The sequence below is a fragment of the Chrysochloris asiatica genome, unplaced genomic scaffold, assembly GCF_000296735.1.
Source record: "Chrysochloris asiatica unplaced genomic scaffold, ChrAsi1.0 scaffold00184, whole genome shotgun sequence".
Lineage (NCBI taxonomy): Eukaryota > Metazoa > Chordata > Mammalia > Afrosoricida > Chrysochloridae > Chrysochloris > Chrysochloris asiatica.
The window spans coordinates 5,980,604-5,991,469 of record NW_006408702.1 but is presented as its reverse complement, the minus strand read 5'-3'; the positions used below and the strand labels follow the sequence as shown (position 1 = coordinate 5,991,469).

The 10,866-nt window shown below is 44.5% G+C and overlaps 1 protein-coding gene across 1 annotated transcript in view; it reads left to right on the top strand.

The window, feature by feature from the left end:
* The first annotated feature begins 558 nt into the window (after nucleotides 1-558).
* The window catches only part of STK17A (serine/threonine kinase 17a), a 55,002-nt gene continuing 44,694 nt past the window's right edge, over nucleotides 559-10,866 (top strand). The window contains exon 1 of the mRNA XM_006872146.1: nucleotides 559-752. Within this exon, the coding sequence (XP_006872208.1) occupies nucleotides 559-752 (194 nt within the window). The remainder of the gene's footprint in view (nucleotides 753-10,866) is intronic.

The following is a 10,866-nucleotide window of genomic DNA, read 5'->3' as shown; positions in this document are numbered from 1 at the left end:
TCTTTCCAGTATAGGCAGGAAACAGGCAGGTGTTAGGGGAAACTTCCCAGCATAACGCTCTGCTTCAATTATGGTATCAACGTCTCTTTAGATGCAATGGAAAGATCGTTAAGCCCCAACTCACAGCTCATACCCTTTCTTTAACGAAGGAGTCGGATTTGTGAACTAGTGGATAGGCAACAGGTGCACAATTCGGCGGACAGAGAGGTGCCGTTTTCCAGGCCGTGCGGTGGTCCCTTCCCCCCAGCCAGCACCAGAGGGCGCTCGTGAGGCACCTGACAGGAAAAGCCCCACCACGGCTCAATGAGGGGGTGGAGCCAAATGGGGAAGCAGAGCCGACCGAGGGGCGGAACCGGTCGGAACACAGGGTGGGGCCGAACCGAGGGGCGGGGCTAGACGAAGGGGCGGGACGGCTGGGACAGCCCAGAGCCAGCCCGCAGTATTCAGAGTTCGGCGCCAGAGAAAGCGAGAGGTACGCGGCTCCTCGTACCCGCACGAGGCAGCCGAGCCGGACCGTTACCGGCCGGCAGCTCGTAGCGAACCGCGCGCCCGAACACCATGATCCCGCTGGAGAAGCCGGGAGCCGGTGACTCTTCCTCAGCCGCCGCCTCGGACCCGGCGGTCCGGGGTCCCAGCGCGATGCGCCGGCCGCCGCCCCAAGCTCGTGGGCTGCTGACGGAGATCCGCACCGCCGTGTGTGCCGAGCCCTTCCAGGACGCCTACAGCCTGAGCCCGGGCCGGGAGCTTGGCAGGTAAGCGCGGCGGGGCGGACAGAGCTCTCGGGTCGGCGAGCCGGGCCGGTGAGGACTGGAGCCGATAAGCACTGGTGCCGTCGGCGGTGCTGGGGCCGATAACGCGCTGTGACTTGGCACACACTTGGGTGCTGGAGGCGATTAGGACAACGCTGGCTGACTTTGCCCTGAGCGTCAGTGAAAAGAGGAAGGACTCATTGCATCAGGTTCCCAGGAACCTTGACACCTTCCTCTTCTCGGGCGCTTTAAAACACTTTGCAGTGTTTGCAAAGGCACCGTCACGTGAGAAGCGCTTCGCTAGGGGAATGGCGCTGCTTCTGTTGTATCGCGGAGGAGCACAGCTGAAAGAAAACCGAGAGTCAGCGCTCTTTCTGCGCTGCGGCTCGGCTGGCTGCCTCGCTCGCCTCGTGTGGTCTTAACAAACCAGAGCACCCGACGTCACAGCTTCCTTTGCGCTGCAGCTGATAGATAGGTAACCTGTTAGTCGCCTTCGGCTGTCTTGTTATTTTCGTTTTGTTAGTTTCATGTTACTTTAGTTTCTCAGTATTTCCATCCCTGTGCGCGAGTTTAAGGAGCTTTGCTGGTGCCGTCGCTTAAGTGTTGGGCTGCTAATCGAAAGGTCGGCGGTTTGAATCCGTCATCTGTTTCGGTAAAGACGGACAGCCTGGGAACCCCTATGCAGCAGTTGAGCTCTGTCCTTTGGGGTCAGAGGACCTGATGGCCGTGGGTTTGGTGGGTGCCTGACGTTCGGATTGGCTCAATTCATAGGCTCTTGACCCTTTTCTCACTCCCATTTCTACGCTGCTGGGAGCCTGCTCTGGTCTACTCCCTCCCACCCCCCACTCCAGGTTATAGGAACTTGGCGTCTGTTTGAAGTTGTAAAACGGGAACTTTGGATACTTTACTTTTCTTAAGTTGAAGAGTGGATTCCGAATTCAACTGTGGAGTCCGGAGCGCTCTGCCTCTTTGAGGGGACCTGGTGTGGCACGATAGGATAAGTACTGTACCACAAGGTCAATTTGAAACGCAAAGTCGGCGGTTCAAAACTCACCAGCTGCTCCTCGGCAACCCTACATTGGGTAGTTGGCAACAACTTCTAAAGAGAGAACAGTTTGCAGGATGTGTGGTAAGCACTGGCTTTGGAGTCACATCTGACCTCATCCTCTTTTCAGCTCTGCTTGAGGGGGAGGCCTACCCTCCCAGCCGTACTTTTCTCCATGACAAAGGCCCTGTAATGGCTGAACCTCCAGAACTGTTGGAAAGATTTCCTGCCTGTAAATCTCACACCACTGGGCTTTTCAAAAGGTTGTTGTTTTGTGCCTTTGAGTTGGTTCCGACTCGTAGCCACCTTGTATAGGGTTTCCAAGGAGCGGCCGGTGAGTTTGAACTTAGCAGTCCCCTCGCATTAACCCGCAGCGCCCCACCAGGTCTCCAGGACTCCACTTGGTGTTGTTATGTGCTGTGGAATCGGTTCCGACTCATAGCGACCCTGTACAGGCTTTCCGAGGCTGTAAATCTTTACGGGAGCAGAAACCTTCGTCTTCCTCCCGTGGAACAGCTGGTAGTTTCGAACTCCTGACGGTGAGAGTAGCAGCCGGATTCGTAACCACTCACGCTACCAGAGCTCCACTAGCGTTCAGGAAATGTTAGCGAGTGCTGCAAACCATCTGTTCATGATTGCAAAACAACACCATGGGGTAATGGGGAAAGTTTCCTGACAATTATGACAGTCTTTAGCACAGAGCTTGAAAAAGGCCTTGGTTAAAAATCAGTAAAAATGCAGCTGTTTCATCCATTTTACAGTTGTTACTAAGTGCCATCGACTTGGTTCCGACTCACAGAGATCCTGTTTAGGGTTTCTCAGGCTTTCAATGTTCGCAGGAGCAGAAAGCCTTCTCTGTCTCCTGAGGAGCAGCTAGTGGTCCCCGAACCACGGATCTTGTGGTTCACAGTCCAGTGCGTGTTTTCTGAAGAGGGGGTGTGCAGCGACACCCCCCCCCCCTTTACCTACCTCTCTAAGTTAACATTTAGAACCATTTTTTGGAGGGAACCTACTTTAAAATGTTGAACTTATTCAAAAATTTTTAGCTAATGCAAAAACACCTTTTAGGAACGAATTAATGCATTGTGATTCTTTCTGATGACTACAACAAAAACAGGCTTGGTGAGTTACTGGCTCTGCTAGATAGATGCGCTGAGTTGTTGAAATTTCACACATTTTGAATTAACCCTGATTGTTAAAAAAAGTATGGAGCTTGGTAGCGTAGTGGTTATGAATTGGGCTGCGAACCTTAGGTCAGCAGTTCGAAACTACCAGCCGCTTCGCGGAAGAAAGATGAGGCTTTCTACTCCCGTCAAGATTTACAGCCTTGGAAACCCTGTACAGGGTCACTATGGGTCGTAATCCACTCGACGACACTTAACAACAACTAGGAAAAAGTATGGCGCTGTGGGTTAATGTGCCAGACTGCAAGGTCGGCAGTTCAAGCTCACCAGCTGCTCCTCAAAAGCCCCTACACAAGGTCGCTATGGGTCGGAACCAACTCGATGGCACTTAACAACTAGAAAAAGGGAGTCCCGGTGTGGCACTATGGGTTAATACCTTGGACTTCAAAATTGTTTGAACCTCAAGGTGGGCAGTTTAGGCTCACCAGCCACTCCTCGGAAACCCTATACAAGGTCGCTGTGGGTCAGAACTGACTCAATGGCACTTAACAACGACAACAACTAGAAAAAGGGAAACTACAACTTTACATTATGTGATAAAGGAAACATGGTAATACAAAACTTAAATGACTTCAGGTGGCATGCACCATCTTGTAGACTTACTAATAAGTGATAAAGTGATTTGTACCTTACCAGGTGTTGTGGCACTAATTCCTCCAAGAATACTCCTTTTAACTTTTGTTTTAAAATTAGTTAGCGTAGTGGTTACAAATCGGTCTGTAAACCGCAAGGTCAGCAGTTCGAAACTACTAGCTGTTACGCGGGAGAAAGATGAGGCTTTCTGCTCCTGTAAAGATTTACAACCTCGGAAACCCTGTACAGGGTCACTATGAGTCGGAACTGACTCCACAGCACCTAACAACAACAACAACATACAGGGTTTGGTTTAGGGTTGTGATATAAGCAATGCAAATTAGATAAATAACTTGGTAAAAGAGCCTAAAGCTGTGAAGAATACGATTAATATGTGTCTTTTTCTTTGGACCCCTTTTCCATCATGGTAGAATTTAATGCAGTGTTTCCAAACATGGGTTTTGGAGTTGGAGAGTCTGGGATTGAGCATTGGTTCTTTATTGACGACATTGTTTATCTACCCACTAGCTGCCCCAAAGAATTGAGAGAATTAAATCACATACCTGTATAGGTTGTGGTCTGCACAAGAAAACCACTCAACAAGGGTAATTCAATGTGTGGCTCAATTAATGGTATTTTACATGTAACTGAAAACCTCATGACACAGAAACTGTGTTGTTAAGTGCTGCGAAGTCAGTTCTGACCCACAGCGACCTTGTACAGGGTTTCCGAGGAGCTTCTGATGAGTTTCAACTGCCCACAGTGCCCTCCAATTGGTTCTGACTTATAGGGACCCTGTAGAGGTGGTTTTCAGAGGTTTTAAATCTTCTTGGGAGCAGAAAGCCTCATCTTTCTCCTGTGGAGCACCTGGTGGGATCAAACCTCAGATCTTGTTATTTGTAGTCCAGTGCTTATCCTATGGAGCCATATAGAATTTACAAAATTACTCGTGTTTTATCTTAGTGATTTTAAAGGAAAAACAGAAGATCTATTCATTTTTCTATGGAAGGGTATAAAGAGTTAACTGTTCAAACAGAAATTGATTTCTTTCATGAGTTAATATTATTGTCTTGTCAGCGATATAAAGCATTCAGTGAGATGGCTGTTCTAAAGAGAATATTTTTAATGGTCAGTATTGATTCTGGAGTAATGACAAGATGTGTGATGACCATTTTTTACAAAAGATTGTTTCCTTTCTCTAGTAGAGTCCATAGCAACTTAAATGTGGGTAAATACATGATGTCAAACTTTCTTTCCTTGCTTACAACTTGGCTTGTTAGTTCTAAGGCTTGTTTCCTTTCTGTGAGTCGGGATATGTGCCAATGTCAACTGCAGTAATGATGACATTACTAAGGTACAGAAAAAATGACCTTGGGTTTGAGAGTTTTTCCTAGAGTTTGCTGTTAATCCAGTTCTCAGCTTTCATGTGTTTTGGTATGGTCATGGTGGTGCTATCCAGTCAGTCCCGACTCTACACACAACAGAATGAAACACTGCGTGGTCCTCTGCCATCCTCACAATTGTTATGTTTCAGCCCAGGGTTGCTGCGACTGTGCCATTCCATCGTGTTACATCTTTGGGATCTTCTCTTTTTCCCTGACCCTCTACTTTTATTAGCATGATGTCTTTCTCCAGAGACTGAGCCCTCCTGCCAACATGTCCAGAATATGAGCGGTGAAGTCTCTCCATCCTTGCTTCTAAGGAACAGTCTGATTGTACTTCCAAAACAGATGTGTTTGTTCTTCTGGCAGTCCATAGTACTTTCAGTATGCTTCATCAGCACCATAATTCAAATGCATTGTTGCTTCTGTGGTCTTATAGGATGGAGATGAATAAGAATCCACTCAATGGTGTAGGGGTGCTGAAGGTGGGGCTTGGAGGTGGTGTGTGCCCTTCACCTAGATTGATGGCTATAGGGAATAATACTTCCAGGAGAAATAAAGACCCTTTTAAAATCATATTAGTAATGTAGACGCTACCTTGTTTTAGAAGATTATTTACAATTTCTTGGCACCTATTTATTAGTTTATAAGGAGCTCTGGCAGTGTAGTGCTTACGTATCGGGCTGTTAATCTCATGGTCAGCAGTTTGAACGTACCAGCTGTTCTGCGTGAGAAAGATGAGGCTTTCTGCTCCCATAAAGATTTACAGCCTCGGAAACCCTGTACAGGGTCGCTATGAGTCGGAAGCAACTCCACGGCACATAACAACAAATTTATTAGTTTGAAGAAGTATATATACACACAATTTTGGATGGAACTTAACAACAATAAAGAAGAAATTGGCTGTGGTTTAGCAGCAGAAACATGGCTTCTATTCTAAAGCAGATACTTCATTGTTTACATTTTGAAAAGTCGAGGCTTATAATTCTAAAATTAAGACCTTAGTTCAAACGATTATAAAATGAATATTTTAGCAAACTGCAGCCTGTTGCAAAAGTATAGATAAATTAAAAATCTGATTGTCAAACTGAATGCATTCAAAAGCTAAGTAACTGGACTTGTTGATTCACATAAGTAGGAGCTAGATTTATTCAGGGAATATATATATCACGTTCTTTTGTGACTTCGAGTCAATTCTGACTCATAGCAACCTTACAAAATAAGGAAGAGCTGTCCCATAGGGTTTCCTAGGCTGAACTCTTTACAGGAGCAAGTGGCCAGATCTTTCTTTTGCAGGGCTGCTGGTGGTTTGAGCTGCCAACCCTGTTTGGTCAGCACGTTGTGCCTCCAGGACTCCTATGCAACAAGTTGTTGGTAAGTGCTGTGTAGTTGGTTCCAACTCATGACAGCCCTGTATAGGGTTTCCAAGGAGTGGCCAGTGAGCTTAAACTCCTGACCTTGTGGTTCAAACCTACCTTGCAGTCCAGTGCATTAAGCCATAGTGCCACACCAGGACTCTATGCATCAAGTGGTGGTGGTTATGTGCCGTGGAGTTGGTTCTGATTCACAGCGACCCTGTACAGGCTTACTGAGGCTGTAAGTCTTCACGGGAGCAGAAAGCCTCATCTTTCTCCCACGGAACAGCTGGTAGTTTTGAACTGCTGACCTTGCGGTTTGCAGCCCAATTCATAACCATTACGCTAAAGTAGATCATATTTACTACTGGTCTGTTCTGTGATACTCTATGTGCAAATTATTATTGATTATATATCACAAGTCTGAAACTAGTCCCAAAACAATACAAAATAATTACTTACTGCCTACTGACCATATACTGAAAACTATGGACTTGAGAGATGCAGTTTTTTGAGGTCCTGGTTGCCTTGCATGAATCTCGCTTTATAGATAAGGAATCCAAGGCTCTGAAAAGTTGAGTAAATCGTCCAAGACAACACATGGTGTTAGAATTTATAGCCAAGTCTAACTTGTAAAGCCTTGTTTGTGTTTATCACACATGCTGATTTCTTAGTTGAGTGGATTCAACTGGTTTATAGACTTAGTGGTCAACAGATATTTTGTTGTTGTTTTCCTTGATCTTTTCAGAGGTAAAGTCTTCTTTCCATTCAGGGCATCACCACAACACTATTAATTAAGCAAGTATGTATGTGCATAAGGAACGGCATTAGGTTCCCAAATGTAACAAATTCAATCACTGGCCTCTTTATAGGTAAGGTGGCATGCCATAAGTGAAGATTAAACGTCACAGGTCTTGAAGACCTTATAGGAAAAATAGCATTTGAGCTGTTGGGCCCTAAAGAATGGATGGAAATTCAGTAATGGTGATGACCGATCGTAGTCTATCCACTGGCAATAAAACTGACAGAAAAATTTCGTGCAAGAGAAAATGGCAAGCAGTGAGGAGGATTCAGTTTCTAAAGTGGTTACGTTACCATCAAACTTAACAGTATGGATACCATCAAACAGGGGCACTATGCATGCCCTCTGTGCTAGCACCAATCCTAGCTACGTACTATGAGATGCAGAGTCCCTGCCCTCAAGGACTTCAGTCTAGCTGGCCAGACAGTTATGAGTATGACACATTGCAATATGTCCGCCTGAGCTAAACAGTGCACTGAAGACCTAAACCAAACACCGATTGAAACGAGAACAAAATGGAACCTCAGAGATCATTTTTATTTGCCCAAAATAGCATGTGCATTTTCTCTTTGCTTAAGTCTTTTATGTTCTTCTTTATAACCCATTTGAACTTATATTTTGAATCTTCTAAGTAATTAGGATTGTTTACTTGGAAGATTCAAAATATAAGTTGTTGAGAAAAGCACTCAAATTCTCCTGTCCAAAATCGAACACGTTATTCTTTCCCCAAAATCTGTTAGTCTTTTAAGTCCTTTTCTCCAATTATTCTTGTTAAATACCACTGAGTTCGTTTTGACTGACTGTGAGCCTTTATAAGGTTTCTGAGTATTTTAAGTCTTTGCAGGAGCAGAAAGCCTCATCTCTCCCACAGAGCTTCTGGCTGGTATGCTCAAACTGCTGACCTGGTGATTCTCAGTCCAGCGCTCATCCCATGGAGCCACTGTGCTCTCTTATTTACCTACTTTGTTGTTGGTGGTGTTCCGTGTCATTGAGTCGATACCAACTCATAGCGACCCTGTGCACAACAGAACGAAACACCACCCAGTCCTGGGCCAACCTCACAATCATTGCTTTCCCTGAGCCTATTTCTGCTGCTACTGTGCCACTCCATCTCATTAGGGGTTATCCTCTTTCTCTGACCCTCCACTTTACCAAGCATGATATCCTCCCAATGACTGGTCCCTCCTGACAACATGTCTAAAGTATGAGAGATGAAGTCTTGCCATCCTGGCTTCCAGGGAGCATTCTGGCTGTACTTCTTCCAACACAGATCTAGAAGCCATCCGTAACTTTTGCCTCTTTTCTCACCTCATCTTCCCCTCTATCTTAATCTGTTAGGAAGTGCTAGTGAATCTTGATTTGAAATGTCTTTCAAATGCATTCTCTGGTTCTAGTCTCCACTGATGCAACTTTAGTTCACGCCCTCTCCGTTTAATTATCTTATTTGCTTCCTGTTTATAGTTATAACTTGAGAATCCACTCTTCCCAGCATTATCCTCATTGTTTTTAAACCATTTCCTTATTTTAAAAATGCTAATAGCTGTGCACTTAACCTGATGAAGCCAAACTTCTTACAGCAAGTGACGTCTACCTAGAAATAAATGTTCACCCTGCCTGCCTGAGCACTGTGTTAGATACATAAAACCCAGTCTTTTTTCTTATGGAGCTTGGGATAAAGTCAAGATGCAGCCATGTCATGATCTTCGCCATGAAGTCACAGTTAACATACATCTTGGGGCCTTTTGGGGAGTGTGGAATTTTAGGGATGGCGTGATTATGTAATTCTTAGTGTTTACTAAGACATTCTGCACCTTGAATGTTGGATCTCATGTTTTTCTGAAGATTTTGCTCTACAGAAATTACAACTCCCAGAAGTCTTACCTCCTTTTAACTCTTCCTGTAGTGGTTTTAATGGGTTCTAGTGGCAATATAAGATAAGCACTGTACTGCGAACTGCAAGGGTTCAAATCCATTAGCTGTTTTGCAAGAGAAAGGTAAAACTACTCTCAAGACTTACAGTTTTGGAAACTCTGTACAAGGTCCCTGTAGAGGGTTTGGAGTCCTGCTGTTGGTATTGTAAGATAATCACTGAACTGCTAACTGCACAGTTGGTGGTTCAAACCCATCAGCAGCTCCTTGGGAGAAAGATGAGGCTGTCTGTTCCCATAAAGTCTCAACAACCCTATGGAGCAGTTCTGCTGTGTCCTAAAGTGTCACTGTGAGTCCTAATTGACCCCCTATCAGTCTGACTTTAGTAGTTTGAAGCATCTTGCTCCCACCCATTTAGAGATGAAGATCCTCACACCATTGTGGTCTGCTGTCTTTGCCAGCATCAGTGGTACACAATATCGGAACAGTTATGTTTTTCTCAGCATGAGCTAGTGCCAGGGTCAGCAAACTACTATAGCCACCTGGCTTCTGTGACTGACAAGCGAATGGTTTTTTCTTTTGTTTTCTTTTTTGCATTGTTAAAGATGAGTAATATTTAATAATGTGAAATTCACATTTCAGTTTCCATAAGTAAAGTTTTATTGAAACTCAGCCATACCCATTTGTGTGTTGTCTGTGGCAGTGTTTAGTGTTGGTGTTGTTGTTAAGTTCCGTCGAGTTGGTTCCCACCCATAGCGACCCTGTACAGGGTTTCTGAGGCTGTAAATCTTTATGGAAGTAGAAAGCCTCGTCTTTCTCCCACGGAACTGCTGGTAGTTTCAAACTGCTGACCATGAGGTTAGCAGCCCAATTTGTAACCACCACGCTACTAGAGTGCTTAGTAGTTGGCAATAAACCTGGAAGTATTTACTGTGTGGCCCTTTACAGAGCGTTTACTGGCTTCCAGTGTAGCGTATGATATGATGGAAACAAAAGAATACAACTCGTCAGAACTGTCTCCACAAAACAAACGTAACGTCAGAGTAGTCATTGGTGTAAGAGGAGCGCCAGAGGAACTGTGTTCAGGTGACCCAAAGAAGGGAGTGACTAGTGTGACAACAGACAATGTAGTGAGTTGGACTGCTAACTGCAAGTTCAGCAGTTCGCATGTACCGGCTGCTTTGCGAGAGAAAGATGAGACTTTCTGATTTCAAGTCTAGAAACCCTGTACAGGGTCTTTATGAGCCAGGATTGACTGGATCGCACTTAACAACAATAAACATAAAGGTCAGTGATTCAAACTCACCCAGAGAAAAATTAACTTATTTAAAGAATCTTATTATGAAGGCAACAACTTCTGATTTGTTATTTAGAAAAAAGTTATATTTCTTTATGCTATATAGTAAAGGTGATGTAAGAAGCTACAATTAATAAGCTTTCTTTTGTATCGTTTGGGTAGACATTTCTGTATTTCTAGAATAAGTTTTACAAGTTTCTTATAGCCCTTCTCTTCTAAAAGCAATGAATAATAATAGAAGATGGCATTTTAAACACAAAAAAGTCATGTCTCCTATTGATTCTGTAGTATTTGAGTCAGTATTTTTGCCATCACAACATAACAGTTTTCACTTTATCCACTTAATATGCTCTGAAACCTCTGTAAATTCAGCATCATTCAAAACAAAAGTCCACACATTCTCTTAGAATCTGCGTATATTTAGAGAAATTGTCTCTGTGCCTAACCCTCTGAGCCCTTGCTGAATTTCTAGCCTTCTGAAGCAGAGCTTGAAACCCTATGGATCAGTTGCAGTCTGCACACCTGGGGCCACCGTGAGTTGCACCTGAATCACAGTCTGTTACATAGGGCTACTTTACTTACTGCACAGGACTTGATGTTTGAGCTTTAG